Source organism: Symphalangus syndactylus, chromosome 5 (genome assembly GCF_028878055.3).
Source record: "Symphalangus syndactylus isolate Jambi chromosome 5, NHGRI_mSymSyn1-v2.1_pri, whole genome shotgun sequence".
NCBI classification, from domain to species: Eukaryota; Metazoa; Chordata; class Mammalia; order Primates; family Hylobatidae; genus Symphalangus; species Symphalangus syndactylus.
Genome location: NC_072427.2, coordinates 143,465,094 through 143,488,685, shown reverse-complemented (window position 1 = coordinate 143,488,685; position 23,592 = coordinate 143,465,094). Strand labels below are relative to the sequence as shown.

Genomic DNA, 23,592 nt, shown 5'->3' with positions numbered 1-23,592 from the left:
CTTCTCTGAAGTTACGCCATCAAGCCATTCCTCTGAAGTCAAGCCACTTCTCTCTCTAGCCGTAGTCTCATCTACCGGCTGAGTCTGGGGGTTTTATAGGCACGGGATGGGGTGGGGCAGGGCCATGGGTGGTTTAGGAAAAGGCAACATTCGAGTGGGAAAACAGGGATGTAAGTTCTCATTGTGGGCCATCATTTCAGGCTTTTCGGCTTGAGGATAGGGTTTTGTCAGGGACCCACCCTTTTCTGTCTAGAATTTTCTGTCCCGTCTCTATCAGTAGGAATGGAGAAGAAGAGAGAAATCAGAGGTTTATAAAGGAATACATTGGCATCACTTTAGTGGGTGGGCATGGAGAATCACAATAGTAGAGGGAAACTTCAATGAGGTGTAACATGAAAAAGTTAGTTAACCTTCTCAGCACCCCTTAACTGAGTGCCTAATATCAAAGTGAGTTGCATTTAATGAATGAATGTATAGCATAAATACAACAGTGCATTTAATGCACCTGTCAGCGTTAGAGCTTTTTCAGGGAATTATATGATCAGATTAATGTGTCCTGTCTGAGAGGTGGATGGTAATAGGCATGCTTGATTACCTTCTGACAGGTTGCCATGATACAAATCTAGGGACTTGGGTTCTAGTCCCTGCTCTGATGGAAGTCTCTGGACTAAAATCTTGTCATCTATGAAATGAAGAGATCACATATCCATATCTGTGTCTGTGTATACACATCCCTCCACCACCAGCATTCTTGTCTATATTGATATTCTGCTATCTGCAATGTTATTGTTTATTTCATATCTGCTTCTTTTCACTAGTCTAAATGCATTAAGGTTAAGTGTCCTATTGTTTTATATTTATCCCTAGAGTTTTACAATGTTTGGGACAAAGTAGGTATTTAATCAAGGGTCCTTGAATAAAGGAATTAATGTGCCCCTCTTTACCGGAAAAAGATGAGGATAATAGTGCTTACCTTATCTGAGGTAGTGTGAAATAACATGAGATAGCATGCAGAGTGCCTCACTCAAGGCCTTGTTCATAATGAGTGCTTTCTGAACACACACCCTGGTTTAGCCCCGAATTTATGTTTTTATTCTGTTTGTCCTGAAAACTGGGAAGCAAATAGTCCAAGAATCTTTGGAATAGGATTAAATGTGGGTGCTGGAGGCTTCCTCATTTTAAGAAGCCCCAGTTAACTCCTAAAGAGCATGCAACTATAATTATGTGTTCTCTTTCTGTGGAAGTTAAACTTGTTGACTGTGAAGCCTAGGCCATCCATAATTTCCTCAGGCCTTTGCAGACTGGTTTCTATTTTGTCTTTCGCTGTAATGGTTAATTTTAGAATTATCAGCTAGCTATCCCTCCCTTGATTAAATCCAGTTTTATCTTGATTCTCAACCTTAAAACTCATGAGTTAGAACCTTATGCTTGACCGCTCCCCTCCAGAATACTCAGTCTCCTCATAAGCTTCTGTATCTGTGCTACCTTGATTCTTCCCTTTCAGCTATTCTTTTTGCTTTTTCAGCTTCACTAGACAACCATGTCTTTTTAAAAAAATAATAGAGGTAATTCACAAACCATAAAATTCACCCTTTTAATTTGTTCATCCTGTGATTTTTAGTATATTCACAGAATTGTGCAATGATCATCACTATCTAATTCCAAAACAGTTCCATCACTCCAAGAAGAGACTCTTATAAACAAACTGTGGTACATCCCTCCAGTGGAATACTATTTATCAGTAAAAAGAAACGAGTTGCTAGATGCACCTGTAGTTCCAGCTACTTGGGAGGGTGAGGCAGGAGGACAGCTTGAGCCCAAGAGTCTGAGACCAGCCTGGGCAACATAGTGAGGCCCTGTTTCTTAGAAAAAAAAAGAAAGAAAAAGAAAAATAAACAAGCTATCAAGCCACGAAAAGTCATGGAGGAGCCTTAAATGCATATTGCTAAGTGAAAGGAGCCATTTTGGAAAAGGCAAAACTGTAGAGATAGTAAAAAGTTCAGTGATTGTCAGGGTTTCAGGAGAGCGAGGAAGAGAGAGAGGAATAGATGGACACAGGGGATCTTTAGGGCAGTGAGACTATTCTGTATGATACTGCTTATCAAAATTCATAGAATATACCACACCAAGAGTGAACTCTAATGTAAACTGTAGACTTCAGTTACTAATAATAAATCAATATTAGTTCATCAATTATAATAAGTGTACCACACTAATGAAAGATGTTAATAATAAGGGAAACTGTGAGAGTGGAGGGGGGATAGTATAGGAACTCTCTGTACTTTCTGCTTAATTTTCCTGTAAACATAAACAGCTGTAAAAAAATAAAGTCTATTGATTTAAAAGAGAAAAAAAGAAACTGAGGCTATTAACAGGCACTCCCCATTTTTTCTTCCCTTCTCAGCCCTAAGCAACCATTAATCTACTTTAAGTCTCAATAGATTTGGCATAATACAATATGTGGCCTTTTGTATTTGTCTTCTTTCACTTCGCATAATGTTTTCAAGGCTATCAGTGTTGTACCATGTGTCAGTACTTCATTCCATTTTATAGCTGAATAATGTTCCATTGTGCGGATATATTACTTTTTGTTATCTATTCATCAGTTGATTGGCATTTGGGTTGTTTCTGCTTTTTAGGTATCGTGAATAACAGTGCTGTGAACATTGATATACAAGTTCTAATGTGGACATATGTTTTCATTTCTTTTTGGAATATACCTAGGACTGGAATTGCTAGGTTATAAACTTTATGTTTAACTTTTTGAGGAACTGCCAAAATGTTTTCCAAAGTGGCTGCACCATTTTACATTCCCACAGCAATGTATGAGGATTTCACTTTCCCCACATCTGCACCAGTGCTTGTTATTGGTTGTCTTTTTTTTTTTGAGACGGAGTCTTGCTGTGTTGCCAGGATGGAGTGGTGCAATCTTGGCTCACTGCAGCCTCCACCTCCCGGGTTCAAGGGATTCTCCTGCCTCAGCCTCCCGAGTAGCTGGGCCTACAGGCGCCCGCCACCACGTCCAGCTAATTGTTTTTTATTTTTAGTAGAGATGGGGTTTCACTATGTTGGCCAGGATGGTCTTTATTTCTTGACATTGTGATCTGCCCACCTCAGCCTCCCGAAGTGCTGGGATTACAGGCGTAAGCCACCATGCCTGGCATTGGCTATCTTTTTGATTATGTAAATATCCTAGTGGGTGTAAAGTGATATATTTTGTGGTTTTGATTCACATTTCCCTAATGACTAATGATGAGTATTTTTTCATTTGCTTATTGGTGTTTGTATATCTTTTTTGGAGGAATGTCTATCCAAATCCTTGCCCCTTTTTAAAATTGGGTTGTCTTTTTATTATTGAGTTGTAAGAGTTCTGTATGTATTCTAGATACAAGTCTCTTATCATATTTGTGATTTACAAATATTTTCTCCCATTCTGTGGGTTGTCTTTTTACCTTGATTATCCTTGAAATACAGTTTGGTAGCTTGTGCTTATCATATCTAAGAAACCATTGCCTAATCCAAGGTCATAAGGAGTAAATCCTCTGTTTTCCTCTAAGTTTTATAGTTTTATCTCTTACATTTAGGCCTTTGTTCTGTTTTTTCTTTTAATTTGAGACAGGGTCTCACCCTGTCATCTAGGCTGGAGTGCAGTGGCACAAACCCAGCTTCACTGCAGTCTTGCCCTCCTGGGCTCAAAAGATCCTCCCCCCCCAGCCTCCCAAAGTGGGAGGTGCTGAGATTACAGTGTGACCCACTGCACCTGACTTGTTCAATTTTTAATTTTTGTATATGGTGCGAGGTAGGGATCCAACTTAATTATTTTGCAAGTGGCTATCCACCTGTCCCAGCACCCTTTATTGAAGAGACTATTCTTTCCCCATTTAATTGCTTTGGCACCTTGTCAAAAATCAATTGACTATAAATGTAATGATTTATTTCTGGATTCTGTATGCTTTTCCATTGGTCTGTATGTCTGTCCTTGTGCCAATATTACACTGTCTTGATTACTGTAGCTTTCTAATAAATTCTTAAATCAGAAAATGTGAGCCCTCCAATTTGCATCTTTTTCAAGATTGTTTTGGTTATTCTGGGTCCCTTGTATTTCCATATGAATTTTAGGATTAGCCTGCCAATTTCAGCAAAAAGGTAGCTGAGATTTTGGTAGGAATTTTTTTGAAACTGTAGATCAACTTGAAGAGTATTGCTATCTTAATAATAATAAATCTTCCAGCCCACTAACATGGGCTGCCTTTCCGTTTATCAGATCTTCTTTAATTTCTTTTAATGATATTTTGTGTTTTTTAGTGCACAGATTTTACACTCCTTATGCTAAATTTATTCCTAAATATTGTATTCTTTTTTAGGCTACTATAAGTGGAGTCATTTTCTTAATTTCATTTTCAGATTGTTCATTGATAGTGTGTAGAAACACAACTGATTTTTGTATATTGATCTTGTATCCTGGACCCTTGCTCTACTCATTTAGTAGCTCTAATAGGTTTTTTCAGGGGGGCAAGAATTCTTTTGGATTGGATTTTCTATATATAAAATCACGTCACCTTCAAGGAGATGGCTTTACTTTTTCCTTTCCTTTCCTTTCCCTGAATGCTTTCTTTTTCTCAGTAGTACAGTGTTAAATAGAAGGGATGAGAGAAGACAAGATTGTTGCCTTATTCATGATCTTTGGGGGAAAGCATTTAGTATTCCACCATTAGTAAGATGTTAGCTGTGGGTTTTTTGTAGATGTCCACTATCAGATTGGGGAAGTTTCCTCCTATTTCTAGGTTATTGAGTGTTTTTATCATGTGAAGGTGTGGAATTTCTGTCAAGTCCTTTTTGTGTGTGTGTGTGTGTGTGTGTGTGTGTGTGAGATGAACATGCAAGTTTTGTGCTTTTTTCCTGTTGATACGGTGTTTTATAGTAATTGATTTTTCAGATGTCAAACCAACCTTTATTCTTGAGATAAATCCCTTTTAGTCATGGTGTATAATCTTTATATGTTGCTAGATTCAGCCTTCTAGTATTTTATTGAGGATTTTTTGCATATAAATTCACAAGACCATATTGGTCTGTAGTTTTCTTCTGATATCTTTGGTTTTGGTTTCAAGCACATATTGGCCTCGTGGAATAAGTTGAAATAAGCTTTCTCCTATTCCACTTTTTGGAAGAGTTTGTGAGTGTTAATTATTTAAATATTTGGTAGAATTCATCAGTGAAGTCATGTAAACCTAGGCTTTTCTTTGATTACTAATCGAAGAAAATTTTTTATTACTGATTCTGTCTTGTTATTTGCTATAGGTCTAATTCCGATTTTCTATTTCTTCTTGAGTCTGTTTACTACCTTGTGTCTTTCTAGGAATTTGTCCATTTCATCTGGGTTATCTAGTTTTTTTGGCATGCAATTTTTCCTAGTATTCCTTTGCATCACTTTTATTTCCGTAATGTTGGTAATGGTGTCTCTTTCGGTCCTGATTTTAGTATTTTTGAGTTTTTTCTTTCTCTAATGGTCAGTCTAGCTAAAGGTTGGTGAATTTTGTTGATCCTTATGAGGAACAATCTTTTGGTTTCATTGATTTTTCTCTGTTGTATTTCCATTCTCTATTTTATTCATCTCTGCCTACTATTTATTATTACATTCTATCTGCCTGCTTTATGTTTAATTTGCTCTTCTTTTGCTAGTTTCTTAAGGTGGAAGATTAGATTACTGATTTGAAACCTCTCTTCTTTAAAATAAAAAAAAGGTGTGTTCAGCTCGCTCTGAGGAATGCTCCAGTTGTACCCCATAAGTTTTGGTATGTTGTATTTTCTTTTTCTTTCATCTCAAAGTATTTTTCTAATTTCCCTTGTAATCGCAATTGCCATCTATTTTCCTCAAAGTATTTTTCTAATTTCTCTCGTAATCACAATCTTCTTTGACACATTGGTTATTTAAGAATGTCTTTTGTTTTTTAACTGTCATTTATTAAATACTGATTACCAGGTACTAAGAATTATATGACACAGTTCCAGGTGCTTACTTTGAAAAGGTCACGACCTTTAGTTTAGCTTATCTTAAAAGAAAAAGTGTTTAAAACAGGGAGTTGGAAAATTGGGACCTTTAGTCTTGCTTGTAATCAGTAGACTTTAACACTTTTCACATATAATGAAGACAGACTTAGTATTTTAGAAACTTTACTGATGTCTAACATCTTTAATAGCCCACCTTTGTGAAAGAAGCTCTCTGTGAAGGGTAAGAAAAATCACTGGCTAGCAGATTTCTTTTCTAAGTGATTGGAGGTAGGGAGACAGGTCTTTATTGTTTCCCTTGGGCTCACTGTCCGCATCTCACAAATGTGCTATAGGGCGGAAGAAGACATAAAATGGATAGTGGGTAAAGAGGTATACTGTTTTAAAGCCAGCTGTTTAAATTTTCACATGACTCTATGTCAGCAGAAATAAAATTAGAGCAGGAAAAAAAGCTAGATGTGTGGGGTTATTTTCATAGTTTTCTTTGGAGTTTGTGTTGGTACATGAAAGTCAGTACTTTTGTTCACCCATATTAATATGCTTCCTCACAGAAGTATCAGGAAAGAGCAAGGGAACAATGTGGTTATCACTGAGTTTGTGAAAACTATGAATTGTGAAGAATGGTCTTTTCGCCCAGGAATTAGTGGGCTTGATTTCAGTTTTAGCTGCTGGTTCTTGTTTCCTAGTAAATGCCCCCTATCTGTTCCTCAGTCTTTATGGCTTATGAAATATATAAAGTTCAGTTGTTAAGGCAACTGGTACTAACCTACGTTTGTATAATACTTTTTTCTCTCTTTTTTTAAATCTCAAATTCCTTTTACCAAATACTTTTTTTCTCTATAAAGTAGTCTCATATACATTGTTATAGCTCAGATTTACAATAATCCTGTGTTATACTTACTCTCTTAGAACTTTAGGCATTAGCTGTTACAAAAAGCCAAAACATTTGGTTTATTACTGAGAAAAAGTTAAGCTAGAGAAGTGGTGATTATGTGGTTTTAAATGTAACTTTATTTTTTTATTTTTATTTTTATTTTTATTTTTTTTGAGACAGAGTCTCTGTCGCCCAGGCTGGAGTGCAGTGGTGCAATCTCGGCTCACTGCAAGCTCCACCTCCCGGGTTCATGCCATTCTGCTTCAGCCTCTCCGAGTAGCTGGCACTACAAGCGCCCGCCACCACGCCCGGCTAATTTTTTGTATTTTTAGTAGAGACAGGGTTTCACCGTGGTCTCGATCTCCTGACCTCATGATCCACCCGCCTCGGCCTCCCAAAGTGCTGGGATTACAAGCATGAGCCACCGTGCCCGGCCTTAAATGTAACTTTATAGGAAATGACATAAAATACAGAAACCTTGGATTCATATACTATGCCTTTCTAATTTAAAAAAAAGGAATAACACAGTTCCAATTTAAATATTTTGCTACCATAAAAACTAAACAAAGGGTTATAGCTTTTATTTTATACTTCTATGATTGCTAGGTTTGTTTCAAAAATCAGTGAAGTCCATGAAGTACACTATGTTCTCTTTCTGGCTTCTCAAAAGCAGCTACTCCTGAATTAATTAAAAACAGCAATATATGAGGTATTGGATTATAGTGTTATATGATTAATGACTCATTTTACTACATAAAGAATAGATGTCATTATCCATTTATTTCACTACAGACATGAGTTCTTGATGTAATATATAAGCTTTTCAAAAAGTATATTCAATAGTAAATACACTTTGTTTTAACGCAGGGTAATTTCAAAATATTTTTTTAAAATTATGTGATTGGTGAGATATAAGCATAATTTTAAATTTAACCCATTTTAATATTTGGATGAACTAGGTCATCCTGCAATTGCTTTCAAATATTTGGCTCTGAAGAAAGTTTCCTTATTTTTATATACATATATATGTGTGTGTGTGTATATATGTATATATATATACACATATCTATATACACACACACATATATATGTGTATATATATATATATATATATATATATATATATATATATATTTTGAGTTGGGGTCTTGCTCTTGTCATCTAGCCTGGAGTGCAGTGGCCCGATCTGGGCCCACTGCAACCTCCACCTCCCAGGTTCAAGCGATTCTCCTGCCTCAGCCTCCTCCCAAGTAGCTGGGATTACAGGCGCCCACCACCGTGCCCAGCTAAGTTTTATATTTTTAGTAGAGACAGGGTTTCACCATATTGGCCAGGCTGGTCTCGAATTCCTGACCTCAGGTGATCCACCTGCCTCGGTCTCCCAAAGTGCTGGGATTACAGGTGTGAGCCACCACACCCAGCTAGATGTATATTGTTATAATGTAATAAAAACATGACGATTGGGCCAGGCCCGGTGGATCACCTGAGGTGGGCACCTGTAATCCCAGCTACTCGGGAGGCTTTGGCAGGAGAATCGGTTGAACCTAGGAGCAGGAGGTTGCAGTGAGCTGAGATCGCGCCATTGCACTCCAGCGTGGGCGACAAGAGCAAGACTCTATCTCAAAACAAACAAACAAACAAAAAACGTGACGATGATGCAGAAGAGAAAAGCTTTAAAAGACCAGGTTTTGAAAATGTGAAACTAACTTGGAAACAGTACTGAAGCACCTGGCTTTAAGACGGTGATGGAAAGGACAGATTTTTTTTCCCCCAGAGCCTTGGAGTAATCTGTCTCGTTTCAGAGCCACCCCACAAAAAATGCTAGATACAATGGTTGGCCATCATGATGTGACAGTTTGGTAAATGTGGCTGATTCACTTTAAAGCTTGGTTTTCTTGACCTAACTATTAGACTTAGTAATGATCTGATCTTTTTAGGGGACTTAGCATTGTGAATATGATACTAATAGTGATTTCAAACAAATCAGAGTTTTTGTATCCAAACAGATGTTGACCCTTTGAGTTTTGCTATCTGGGAAGGCATCTACATTTATTCTAATGATTTGCCAGTGTTTGAATTTTGCATCTTCTCTTTTATAATTGCCTTTAAAGCCTTAGCAATATTCCTGTCAGGACACTAAAGATATAAAATGTTTATTCTTCGAGGGCGATTTTCAGAAAGAGCTAGACATCAGTCATTCAGAACCATGTCAGAAAAATAAAGTGGATAATCAGATTGGGAATTTAAAGAATAGTGTATAGCTCTAACATATTGTGTTATACCTTATAAAACTTATAAAAACTGGCTCCAATACTACTTTCCAAAAAATCTTTGAACTGTGGCATTATTGGAATAAATGTACCCCCTTTCAAGGTGACTGCATTAAAGAACACTTACTTGATGTGTAAGTTCAGGTTCAAGTGTTTAATAATTCATCATCTTTACCATATAGTTACACCTTGCATAAGAACTTGGGAAGGTTTCAAAGCTAAACAACGAAGAAGATTAAATTACTTTGCCAGTCACCTAATAATTGTGCCTAGGCAGGTAATTGAGTAACAGGAATATTGAGAGGTTGCTTTATGACATCAGTGGGAGCAGGGAGAAATCTACTGAGACAATTGAGGCTTTCTGTGTATTCCTTTGGGCTCAACAAATTTGAGGGAATTTATAGCCGAATTCCTTAGGATACATATTTATTTTTATATATATAATTTTATACCCATATTTTATATTTTATTATCTAATTTGAAAATCATAAAAATATAGGTGAGGAAAAGCTATTTAGAATTACACCTATCAGAGAAGTCTTCACTGACCTTGTTAACTTCCTTTCTTCTATGTATTGTTTTATAATGTTGAGATCATAATGAACTTACAGTTTCGAATGTTGAGTTCTTTAAATGTATTTTGTTGCAATTATTTTTCTCAAGGCAATAAAAACTTCTTCATGAGTCCAGGCACAGTGGCTCACACCTGTAATCCCAGCACTTTGAGAGGTGGAGGCAGGAGGATCGCTTGAGGCCAGGAGTTTGAGACCAGCCTGCTCAACATAGCAAGAACCCATCTCTACAAAACGATTTTTTTTTTTTTAACTACCCAGGCATGGTGATGCTCACCTGTAGACCCAGCTACTAGGGAGGCTGAGGCAGAAGATACTTGAGCTCAGGAATTCAAGACTGCAGTGAGCTATGATGGTGCCACTGTGCTCCAGCCTGGGTAACAGAGTAAGCGAGAATCTGTCTGAAAAAAAGAAAAAAAAAAAAAAGTGGGGCCTGGCACCATGGCTTACTCCTAGCACTTTGGGAGGCCAAGGCAAATGGATCACTTAAGCCTAGGAGTTGGAGACCAGATTGGGCAATATGGTGAAACCCCATCTCTAAAAACAACAACAAAAATACAAAAATTAGCCAGGCGTGGTGGCTCATGCCTATAGTTACAGCAACACGGGAGGCTGAGGTGGAAGGATCACCTGAGCCCTGGAGGTCAAGGCTGCAGTTAGCCATGATTGTGCTACTGAACTCTAGCCTGAGTGACAGAGTGAGACCCTGTCTGGAAAAAAAAAAAAATTGTCATGAACAAAATATTTAGTAGACATTTCTCAGTTTTTATTATCCATCTCCATATGGTTTATAAAGTTTACTGGTGAGCTGTTTAAACTTTATTATCAAATAAATAATAAAAATGTACATTATTTCTTCTTTCACATTCATGGTTTCAAAAGTATCAGAAAATAAATTATGAGGCAAAGACCCAGAAGGCATTTGATGGGATTATGCTTTCTTAGTTCCATAGGGCTTCACTCACGTTTTGTTTATAAATGTTCTCTTTGCCAATATGCAGCCATATTCACTTTTCTGTACACAGAACTAAGGGAAAAATTATTTCTTCTCTCACTTGCTGAAGGTGGTTGGAGGCAAAGTAAAGAAGCCCGGTAAACGTGGTCGGAAGCCAGCCAAAATTGACTTGAAAGCAAAACTTGAGAGGAGCCGGCAGAGTGCGAGAGAATGCCGAGCCCGAAAAAAGCTGAGATATCAGTATTTGGAAGAGTTGGTATCCAGTCGAGAAAGAGCTATATGTGCCCTCAGAGAGGAACTGGAAATGGTAAGAAATCGTCAGTAAACACATGAAAATATCACCTCAACAGTCAAATAAATAATACATTAAAATACGAAAATACCAGTTATCACCTGTCCAGGTGGCAAACATTGGAGAGAATATTAATCTGTTAGCCAGGATGGGGGCAAATAGGCATCTTCATACACTGCTGGTGGGAGCAGAGTGTACATGACTGTTATGCTAAGGGATTGTTTATGAGAGAAGAAAATGGAAAATAACCCAGATGGACAACAATAAAGGACTGGTTAAATAAATGTTACTACATCCATGTATTAGACTACTTCGTAGCCAGTAAAAATCACAATGCACATATATTTACTGATGTAGAAGGATAGAATATATTGCTAAGTAGACAAAGCAATGTAACAATATGTAACTATGCATAGCATACCATTCGTGTTTAAGTGACTTTATTTATTTATTTTTATTTTTTATTTTTTATTTTTTTGAGATGGCGTCTCGCTCTGTCGCCCAGGCTGGAGTGCAGGGCACGATCTCAGCTCACTGCAAGCTCCACCTCCCGGGTTCAGACCATTCTCCTGCCTCAGCCTCCCAAGTAGCTGGGACTACAGGTGCCCACCACCATGCCCGGCTAATTTTTTTTGTATATTTAGTAGAGACGGGGTTTCACTGCATTAGTCAGGATGGTCTCAATCTCCTGACCTCATGGTCCGCCCGCCTTGGCCTCCCAAAGTGCTGGGATTACAGGCATGAGCCACCACGCCCGGCCAAGTGATTTTATTTATTTTACATGTTTTATTCACTCATCCATTTAGACTTTGGGCACTGGCTGTAAAAATGTGAAAGAGAGTAGATAAAACAATTGAAACTCCATTATTGTGAGCTGAGGGAGGAAGTGACAGAAGAGAGAGATGATATTACCGTGATCATTACACAACTGGGACAGGCTTCCACAGGTTTTCAGAAAGTAAGACAACAAGGTTGGAACATGCAGAGAGGGACATGAACAGTGTTGTATATATTGTCCAGATATATACTGTTCAGTAGTTTTTTTGATATGTTGAATGTGACATGCTATCAATTATTTCTTACTTTCTGCAGTGTAAGCCACTTGAGGGCAGAATCTTTGGTCAGCTTTGTCTTTGTATATCCCCAAAGTCCCTAGCATGCACTCTGGTAGACAGTAGATGTTTAATGATTATTTGTTAAAGAGAGAAAGGAAATTACTAACATTTATTTCTTTATTTTGGGAGTAGAAATAATACTGTGACAATTATTTAAAAAAAAAAAAAGATTAATTCTAACTAGTGGCACACTGTGGGGAGAAGTCCTTTTAACCACAGGGGTCTTTTAAATCTGAGCAACACTCCAGTACATCAGAGACAATTCAGCAGCAGTTTTTCCACCTCTTCTGAAAGATGGCAGATCTCTTACATGTCCTCAGTTATAAATAGGTAATACCATGGAGGGTGGGATTCCCAGCAGCGAACGTGACCTCTAGCCATGGGAGTTCTTATATTTAGGATTTCTACCAGTGGTTCCTGAACTCTGACAAGTAAAAGTTAATTTAAATATGTTTTAAATTTATATTTATATTTAAAATTAAATATGTTTCAGTACAAGCAGTGGTGCATGGCAATGGACCAAGGAAAAATCCCTTCTGAAATAAAGGCCCTACTCACTGGAGAAGAGCAGAACAAATCTCAGCAGAACTCAAGCAGGCATACCAAGGCTGGGAAGACAGACGCTAATAGCAATTCCTGTAAGTGCCATCAATGGGAGAATTTATATTTAAGAGAGTATCTCGGCTGGGCGCAGTGGCTCATGACTATAATCCTAGCACTTTGGGAGGCCGAGGTGGGCAGATTGCTTGAGCCTAGGAGTTCAAGACCAGACAGGGCAATATGGCAAAACCCCATCTCTACAAAAAAATACAAAAATTCGCTGGGCATGGGGGTGCACGCCTGTAATCCCAGCTATTCGGGAGGCTGAGGTGGGAGGATCACCTGAGCCCGGGGATGTTGAGGCTGCGATGAGCCATGATCATGAAACCCTGTCTCAAAAGGGGGGGAAAAAAAGAGGGTATCTCAAGGTAGGGTTTCTGTTGACCACTTTTCTTAGTATGTCTTTAAATAAAATGTTAATGCCATTTTTAATACACTAATAAGCAAATGAAATGGCATTACATTCTGGCCAGGTGTGGTGGCTTGTGCCTGTAGTCCCAGCACTTTGGGAGGCCAAGGCGGGAAGATCACTTAAGGCCAGGAGTTTGAGATCACCCTGGCCAACATGGTGAAACCTCATTTCTATTAAAAATACAAAAATTAGGCACAGTGGTGTGTGCCTGTAATCCCAGCTACTCAGGAGTCTGAAGCACAAGAATTGCTTTAACCTGGGAAGTGGAGGTTGCAGTGAGCTAAGATCATGCCGTTGCACTACAGCCTGGGCAACAGAGTGAGACCTCAAAAAAAAAAAAAAAAGAGAAGTGGCTTAGATTCTAAATATTAAAATGCATTTTACGTGGAGTCTGTAAAGAGCAACTGATACATTTATTGAAATTTTATTGTTAATAGACTTAGTCCATAAATGGGAGTCATGAATCTAGCTTTTTGTTAATAATACTACCTTTTATTTGTATTTTGATTTACAGTTTACAGAGTACTTTCATTTATATTTATCTTAAATATTCCCTCCAATGATTGTATTAAGGAATTATGCTTATTTTATAGATTAAAAAATAGCAGAAAGGCTGGGTAAGGTGCCCAAGGTCACACAGTTTAATGGTAGAACCTGTCCTCACCTAATCCAGGCTCTCTAGTGCAGTAGCCCATCATTGTAAGGATTGTTTTTAATTGAGGTAAAATTCACATAACATAAAAATTGAGAGCCATTTAGTACATTCACAATGTTGTGCAACCATCATGTCTACCTAGTTACAAAACTTTTAATCACCTCAAAAGAAAATCCTGAACCCATTAAGCAGTTATTCCCCATTACCCACTTCCCCCAGCCCCTGGCAACCATGAATCTACTTTCTGTCTCTATGGATTTACCTATTCTATATATTAATATTTTATATACATGGAGTCTATACAGTGTGTGACTTTTTGTGTCTGGCTTCTGTCACCTAGTATAATGTTTTCAAGGTTCATCCACATTGTAGCATGTATCATCAGTATTTAATTCCTGTTTATGGTCAAATAATATTTATATATATACAGTTGTTTATCCTTTGATGGACATATGTTTTTACCTCTTAGATATTGTGAATAGTACTGCTGTGAACATGTGCGTACAGGTATTTGTTTGCATACCTGTTTTGAATTCATTTGTATGTATACCTAGGAGTCAAATTGCTGGGTCATATGACAATTCTATGTTTAATTTTTGAGGAATAGTCAAACTGTTTTCCATAGTACCTGAAACATTTTACATTCCCACCAGCAATGTATGTCTGTTCCAATTTGTCCACGTCTCATCAACACTTATTTTCCATTTTTTAAAACTATAGCCATCCTAATGGGTATGGAGTGGTATCTCATTGTGTTTGATTTGCATTTTCCTAATGCCTAATGATGTTGAACATATTTTCATATGGTTGTTGGCCATTTGTATGTATTCTTTGGGGAAATGTCCAGGTCCCTGGCTCATGTTTTAATTAGGTTGTTTTTGTTGTTGAGTGGTAACAGTTCTATTGGGGGAACCTGCCCCCAATATTTCAACATAGGTTCTTTCTATTTTCCATAAATGTCGGCCGACTGAGAAATAATGAGAGACAGTACAAAGAGGAATTTTACAGCTGGGCTGCCAGGGGTGACATCACATATTGGTAGGACTGTGATGCCCACCTGGGTTTTTATTAAGGGTTTCAAAAGGGGAGGTGGTGTAAGAACAGGGAGTAGGCACAAAGATCACATGCCTCAAAGGGCAAAAAGCAGAACCACTAATAAGGGTCTAACAAAGATCACATGCTTTTGAGGGAACAGGACAAGGGCAAAAGCAGAACCACTGATAAGGGTCCAACAAAGATCACAGGGCAAAGGGCAAAAGCAGAACCACTGATAAGGGTCCAACAAAGATCACAGGGCAAAGGGCAAAAGCAGAACCACTGATAAGGGTCTGTGTTCAGTGGTGCACATATTGTCTTGATAAACATCTTAAACAACAGAAAAAACGGGGTTTGAGAGCAGAGAAGCAGTCTGACCACAAATTAATATCAGGGCAGAGTTTTTCCCCACCCTAGTAAGCCTGAGGGTTCTGCAGGAGACCAGGGCGTATCTCAGTCCTTATCTCAACTGCACAAGACAGACATTTCCCAGAGTGGCTGTTTATAGACCTCACCCCAGGAACACATTCCTTTCCCAGGGTATTAATATTAATATTCCTTGCTAGGAAAAGAATTTAGCAATATCTTTCCTACCTGCACGTCCGTTTATAGGCTCTCTGCAAGAAGAGAAATATAGCTCTTTTTGTCCGACCCTGCAGGCAGTCAGACCTTATGGTTTTCTTCCCTCGTTCCATAAAAATCACTGTTATTCTGTTCTTTTTCAAGGTGCACTGATTTCGTATTGTTCCAACACACGTTTTACAATCAATTTGTACAGTTAACACAATTATCACAGTGGTCCTGAGGTGACATACATCCTCAGCTTACGAAGATAATAGGATTAAGAGTAAAGTAAAGACAGGCATAAGAAATTATAAAAGTATTATTTGGGAACAGATAAATGTCCATATTAATATGAAATCTTCACAATTTATGTTCCTCTGCTGCAGCTCCAGCCAGCCCCTCTGTTCAGGGTCCCTGAGTTCCCACAACAGAGTTCTTTATTGTGGTTATAAAACCTTTGTCAGATACATGATTTGCAGATATTTTCTCCCCTTCTCTAGGCTTCTTTTCACTTTGTTGATAGTGTTCTTTGATACACAAAATATTTTAATTTTGATGAAGTCCAATTTATCTATTTCTGTTCTTTTGTTTTTTTTTTTTTTTTGAGACGGAGTCTCGCTCTGTCGCCCAGGCTGGAATGCAGTGGCGCAATCTCGGCTCACTGCAGGCTCCGCCTCCCGGGTTCACGCCATTCTCCTGCCTCAGCCTCTCCGAGTAGCTGGGACTATAGGCGCCTGCCACCACGCCCGGGTAATTTTTTTGTATTTTTAGTAGAGACAGGGTTTCACCGTGGTCTTGATCTCCTGACCTTGTGATCCACCCGCCTCGGCCTCCCAAAGTGCTGGGATTACAAGCATGAGCCACCGCGCCCGGCCTTTTGTTCTTTTGTTACTCATGCTTTTGGTGTCATAGCTAAGACTCCATTGCCAAATCCACAGTTACGAAGATTTACCTGCCTCATGTTTTCTAAGAATTTTATGGTTTTAACTCTTTTATTTGGGTGATTGATCCATTTTGAATTAATTTTTCTATATGGTGTAAAGTGGGAGTCCATATGTTGCATGTGAGTATCTAGCTGTCCAAGCAACATTTGTTGAAGAAACTGGAAAGATTTTAAAATGAATATGTCCTATGTTGATTTCTTCATTATTGTGATTACTCTGGGAGCACTTTAAATAGCTATAAAGAAATGTTACAAACCTTTATTATTATTATTGTTATTTTTTTTTTAGGTCAACCTCTGGGAGCACAGAACAACTTTTTTTTCTTTTTTGAGACGAAGTCTCACTCTGTTGCCCAGGCTGGAGTGCAGTGGCATGATCTTGGCTCACTGCAACCTCTGCCTCCCAGGTTCAAGCGATTCTCCTGCCTCAGCCTCCCAAGTAGCTGGGGTTACAAGTGCATGCCACTGCACCCAGCCAATTTTTTGTATTTTTAGTAGAGACAGGGTTTCACCATGTTGGCCAGGCTGGTCTTGAACTCCTGACTTCAGGTAATTCGCCCGCCTCGGCCTCCCAAAGTGCTAGGATTACAGGCGTGAGCCACCGCGCCCAGCCAGAACAAACTTTTTATGTTTTAAATATTTTTTACAAAATTGAAGAAATTGGCTTTTTGATAACTTTTATTAGATAACATTTGTCTTCATCTAGGTTGACAAGTGCACTAAAATATCAGACTCCACCACTATACAATTCACCCATGTAACCAAAAACCACTTCTACCCCAAAAGCTACTGAAGTGTTTAAAAATTAAAAAAACAAAACATTTGCCTTCATCTAAATTAAATTAATGGAAAAAAGACAAATCAGCTTTTTTTTAGTCTGTATTTTTAAAAACTAGCCTTACTGAAGATACTAAACTGAAAAAAAAAATTGTGCATCTTAAAACAGATTAATCAAACTTTATTGACTCTAAAAACATTCTTACATTGGTAACTTTTATTTTTCAGGGTGAAGATTATATAAAGATGAGTCAGTGATTGAAGCCAATATTCTGATTCCCATGGAAGATGGATGGGCAAGAGTGTACTTCTTGGCTCCATTTACTACCTACTGCTCAGTAGTCATCTCTGTAAATCTGCAATTTCTACCAAAATGTGTGATCGTAGATCTCAAAGGATCTTGCTTTAACTTTCAACACTTAGATATCTACAAACATTCAGACCTGTCTGGGTTGGTATTGCCACCCATGACATTTAACATGTTGTGATGCTTGAAAACACAGGAGTAGAGAAAATCGATGAAGATTGTATTTTTGCACCTTAACTCCACATTGCTTTATTGGTTAATTTATATTCTTTCCATGTAATTCATGTAATTGTATGTCTGTGTGTGTTTATGTGTCACCGCCTTTCATGTTTTTGATTGCCCTACAAAGAGAAACCAAATGAGCTGATTACTGACTGTAAGTTCTCAGCCTTTATGGACCTAATCTTATTTTTATTTACTTGAGTAATGTTTATTCTCTACATGAACCATGATTTCTCCTGTGAGCCATTCCAGCATAAGCTGTGAATATGTATTAACAAATATATACATTTCTATTTTTATAATCCATAAGGATATGCCTGTTTTAAATAACATACATATTAACAAAATCTATCAGGAAAATCCTCAAGACAGCTTCTAGTTAAAACCTTTATTGCTGTCCTCTCAAACTATATTTATAAAAATTTGCTAGGGCCAAATCCATACTTGCAGAATAATTCATCAAATTTTATTTTTAAGTGAAAAGTAACCTTTCAGGCATTTCAGCAGCATACATTGACAACCTAGGGTATATATGTATGTATGTTTCTTATTGTATGTCTATATATGTATGTGGGGAGGACAGGAGTGAATGTTCACACACTTTTCTTGCGTACTCAACGAAATTGGAGAATGTTTCTGAAGAAAATTGGATGAAATTAGCTGCTGAGATTGAGTTTCTGCCTTAAAATCTGGAACAAAAAAAGGGACAAATTGCTGGTAGATCTACTGACCGTAGCCATCACCAGGACACTTAGTTTCTTCCCAGACATGAATTTCCTGACAGGCTCTGAGCCAGAAACACACTGTGGGTGTGCATCTGGTTCAGCCCTGGCTATGCCTCCACTGTGGAGGGAAGCATCGGAACTGGAGTTGTGCACAGCACCGCAGCTAGTGGGCCTGGCTGGGGGTGCAGAAGGGCAGGGTAGTTCTTTCCAGTTCCCCTTGCAGCTACACTTACTTTCTTCCTGACTACCAAATGGAGTGACGGTTGAAGAATCAAGCTCATAATATGATACACCCAGACAGACCCAGAAATCTTTTGATTTCCCCAGCGAGAAACTTATCACTCTCTCTTCTCTTTCCCATGTTTAAAACAGGAGTTGTGTTCTCTGTCGCTGCTAAATTATTCTTCACTTGAGTGAAGCAAATATTTAGCTTCCAAATAAAGTATGTTTTGTTCTGAACTGGCAGTTTAAGAGGAGATACCGTAGTCTAGATTGTCTTTGAGGTAGAACATGCGATGGACCACATAGTTTAAGATTACAAGGTACTTTCCCTCTTCTCTCAGGCCATGCATTTGAATAAAGTGCCTCCCTTAGCCTGAGCTCCTAAAGACCTCTTGTACTTGGTTGCAAACTCAGATCTCTAGTCTAGTCTAGTCATGTGTGACTGTGTACTGAGATACCACTAGCCCAGTTTGCTGGGTCTCTATGTTTTGGAAGTTGGGGGTTTAATAATATTTAATGTCTTTTTAGGATCATAAACATAAATAGGTTGGTTGATATTCAGGCCTTCAGAATTTAAGGGTTTTAAATATAGCATTTAGATTGTAATTGGTATGTTTTTGCCATCTGGTCTACTCGATTGTATATTTTTATTTTGCAGAACAACCCAAGACTTACTTTATGTTGCTTTGTTCAGTACCTTTTGAATTCCCCCGGAAGAGTTGTTTTCAAAACAAACATTCCAAAATGAATGCCGCTCTTCAATGGAACGTCTCTATTGTGCTTGAAGTATTTCTTCTCTGGTTGTAATTCTAAATTACAGAGTCATTTGAGCTTTCTCCCCTCCCGCTAGTATCTTTACAGGAGCAGGGAAGAGCAGTGACTTTATCCTCAGGTGGAGGATGTATAATTTTGGGCGAAGTTAAATTACAATTTATTTGAGGTTATTCCTAAACCTATTTATTTGGTATTTTGGAGGAGATCACACTAAGAGAACGTTGATTGCCTTGGCTATTGTGCTGGCTGGACACTTTGGTCACTTTTGAAGCATGTTAATAAATGTCACTGATTAAAACAGCTGGAGCATTTCCTTCCCATTCCAGTGAAGGAGCAGCATAGTGAAATCCTGGCACCCCTCACCTTTTTGTGATGACAAGAAGGCTGACAGTCATGGAGCCCAGGAGAAGGTGCTGCTCTCCTTGCTTTCTGAGTAAACAGAGTAATGTCTTCTTTTTCTTATTTTCCCAAAGAAAGAAAGATAAGGGGGAAAATATATTTGTATGTTTAGACCAGCCAAATTCTTCTGTCATTATTTTAGCATCAACCTGCTGTATATTAGAGCAACTGAATATAATATGGAATAAGTTTGACCAGGTCAAGTTTTAGGATATAGTTGAATTTATTTAAAAAGTTTTCTATTTTATCTAAAATCTTTCTATTATATCTGAATTAGAATGATCGTCCTGCAGCAAATTCACATTTCCGTTTGCTGGCTAATTGACAGTATTTATCAGCATCACTGTGTAGCATTCTATTTTAGCATCTTTGAATTATGATCATTTGATTTGGCTAATTACAAAAAGTACAGGTTTAAACTGGACTTACCTTGAGTTAAAGGCAAAGAAAATCTAAAAACATAAATGTTATATTTCACAAGAAATCAGTTGCATATTATTCATTACATATTTAGTTTTAAAAGGAGGAGTCACCTTGAATTATTTTCTGAGTCAACTTGAATTATTTGATCTCTCAACCTGCTTTCTCATCTGTAAAAAAGGGGGGAGGATAACTTTCACAGGGTAATTGGTAGGCTAAATAGGAGTTATAGAAAACTGTTAAATAGGAAAGAACTACATTAAATTTAAATATTCACATTATGCCTGTGTTTGACTATTGTTAGCATTTAAATCACTAAAGATCAATGTATTTAGTGAGTTGGACTCTAAATATGTAGTACTGTAGGTATCATATTTCCCAACTCTTTTTAGCTATATCATGTCTATCCTTGGAATGATATAGTCGAGGGCCCTTTTTAGCAATAATAGCCTTCTATTAATTAGACCAATTTTAAGAACAACTAATATTCCAACTGGCAATATCATCCTATAATTATCTGCATAAAGCAGGCTTTCAGGCTGCTAGGTAACTTGGCTCTCTTCTATTGCATCCGTTTTATTTAACTACAGGATGGTCATGAATCAGTGGCAGGACTGCCTTGTAAAGTTGTGCTGATTTTGCACTGCACAAAAGTACGTAGTTAAGGAGGCGAATGGACTTTAAAATCTAGTTTACATTCCCCTCAACAAGCTATGTGTGGAGGAAGGGGCTCCTGCCTTCTCACCAAGGTGTACATGTGGCACAGTTCTCCCCAGAAGAGGTGTCTTTTTCTAATTTGCCCAAAGGGGATACCTGTCTTAATTCATCCACCAGGGGGTGCCTTTTTAAAAATGTGCAAAGCCATGGTGTGTGGCAGCTGGCTTTTGCTGGCTCCCCAGAGGAGAACCAATTGTGTGCATCTCTTCCCAACTTGATGTTCAGTGACATCAGGTTGGTAGCTTTTAATGGACAATGGTAGGAGTATTTCTATCATAGATGTTAGTAATTGCTGCAAATTGTGGATCCCCCACCCCCTCAGTCAGTTTCTAACACACCACTGAAAAAGGCCCAATGTAGGCTAGCGTTGTATTTCCCAGAGCAGGCACATTGGAGTCCCAAAATGTGTATGATTAAAGGACACATAGAGCTGGAAGAACGCTATTTATAAAGTTGTAGGCAGCTTGGAGATGTCCATATCAAATTCAGATTGGCTCACAGACGCATGGTAGTTCTGACTCAGAAACTGTTATGGGTCACAGAAAAAATAACGCAGTCCAACTCTAGAAATGACTAGGAAGTGAATCAGCTGAATTATTATTTTTGAGATGGAGCCTTGCTGTGTCACCCAGGCTGGAGTGCAGTGGTGCCATCTCAGCTCACTGCAGCCTCCACCTCCCAAGTTCAAGTGATTCTCCTGCCTCAGCCTCCTGGGTAGCTGGGATTACAGTCATGATGGAAGACAAAGTGAGAGCAGGCATCTTGCATGGCAGGAGTGGGACCAGGGATCAGGGGGTACTACATGCTTTTAAACAACCAGACCTTGTAAGCACTCACTATACAGTACCAAAGGGGGATGGTGCTAAACCATTCATGGGAACTCCACCCTCATGATCCAGCCACCTCCCACCAGTCCCCACCTGCCAACACTGGGGATTACATTTTGATAAGAGATTTGGTGGGGACCAGATCCAAGCCATATCATTCTGCCCCAGCCCCTCCAAATCTCATGTCCTTCTTACAATCATCCCCTTCTCAGTAGCCCCAAAGTCTCAACTAATTCCAGCATTAACTCAAAAGTCCACAATCCAAAGTCTCATCGGAGACAACAGAAGTCCCTTCCACCTATGAGCCTGTACAGTCAAAAACAAGTTAGTTACTTCCAAGATACAAAAGAGGTACAAGTATTGGGTAAATACTCCCACTCCAAAAGGGAGAAATCAACCAAAAGAAAGGGGCTACAGGCCCTATGCAAGTCTGAAACCCGGCAGGGCAGTCATTAACTCTTAAAGCTCCAAAATCTTTGATTTCATGTCTCACATCCAGGGCACACTGGTGCAAGGGGTGGGCTCCCAAAGCCTTGGGCAGCTCTGCCCCTGTGGTTCAGCCTCCATGGATGCCCTCATGGGCTGGTGTTAAGTGCTAGTGGCTTTTCTAGGTGCATGGTGCAAGCTGTTGGTGGCTCTACCATTCCAGGTTATGGAGGATGGTGGCGCTCTTCTCACAGCTCCACCAGGCAGTGCCCCAGTGGGGACTCTCTGTGGGGGCTCCAACCCCCTCAGTACCCTAGCAGGTTATCCATGAGGGCTCTGCCCCTGCAGCAGGCTTCTGCCTGCACATCCAGGCTTTTCCATACATCTTCTGAAATCTAGGCAGAGGCTCCCAAGTCTCAACTCTTGCACCCTGTGTACCTGCAGGCTTAACACCATGTGGAAGCTGCTAAAGCTTATGGCTTGAACCCTCTGAAGCTTGAGCTGTATCCAGACACCTTTGAGCCATGGCTGGAGGTGGAGTGGTTGGGATGCAGGGAGCAGAGTCCTGAGGCTATTCAGGGCAACAGGGCCCTGGACCTGGCCCATGGAACCATTCAATCCTCCTAGGCCTCTGGGCCTGTGATGGGAGAGGCTGTCTCTTAGCTCTCTGAAATGTCTTGAGGGCTTAACCTCATTGTCTTGACTATCAGCAATTGGCTGCTTTTTACTAAGTAAATTTCTGCAGTGGGCTTGAATTCCTGCCCTGAAAATGGGCTTTGCTTTTCTACCACATGGCCAGGCTACAAATTTTCCAAACTTTTGTGCTTTGCTTCCCTTTTAAATATAAGTTCCAGTTTTATGTCATTTCTTTGCTCATGCACATGTGAGCATATGCTGTTAGAAGCAGCCAGGCTAAATCTTGAACGCTTTGCTGCTTAGAAACTTCTTCCGCCAGATACCCTAAATCATCGTTCTCAAGTTCAAAGTTACACATATACCTAAGGCAGGAGCACAATGCCTCCGAATTCATTGCTAAAGCATAGGAAAAGTTATCTTTGCTCCAGTTCTCAGTTAAGTTCCTCATCTCTGTCTGAGATGTCATCAGCCTGGCCATCTCTGTTCCATATCACTATCAGCATTTTGGTCACAACCATTTAACAAGTCTCTAGGAAGTTCCAAACCTTCTCATCTTTCTGTCTTCTTCTGAGCCCTCCACACTCTTCCAACATCTGCCTGTTACCCAATTTCAAAGCCACTTCCACATTTTCAGGTATCTTTATAGAAATACCCCACTTCTGGTACCAATTTTCTGTATTAGTCTGTTCTCACATTCCTATAAATAAATACCTGAGACTGGATAATTTATAAAGAAAAGAGGTTTAATTGGTTCATGATTCCATACACTGTATGGGAAGCATAGCAGCATCTGCTTTTGGGGAGGCCTCAGGAAAAAGCAGGAGCAGGTGTCTTACATGGCAGGAGC

General features: G+C 39.0%; 1 protein-coding gene across 1 annotated transcript in view; it reads left to right on the top strand.

Moving 5' to 3' along the window:
- Nucleotides 1–20,420, top strand: part of CREBL2 (cAMP responsive element binding protein like 2) — a 32,650-nt gene extending 12,230 nt beyond the window's left edge. The window contains exons 2-4 of the mRNA XM_055280611.2: nt 10,787–10,984; nt 12,578–12,722; nt 17,299–20,420. Coding sequence (XP_055136586.1) covers nt 10,787–10,984; nt 12,578–12,722; nt 17,299–17,303 — 348 coding nt within the window. The 3' untranslated portion in view covers nt 17,304–20,420. The remainder of the gene's footprint in view (nt 1–10,786; nt 10,985–12,577; nt 12,723–17,298) is intronic.
- Nucleotides 20,421–23,592: the final 3,172 nt, after the last annotated feature.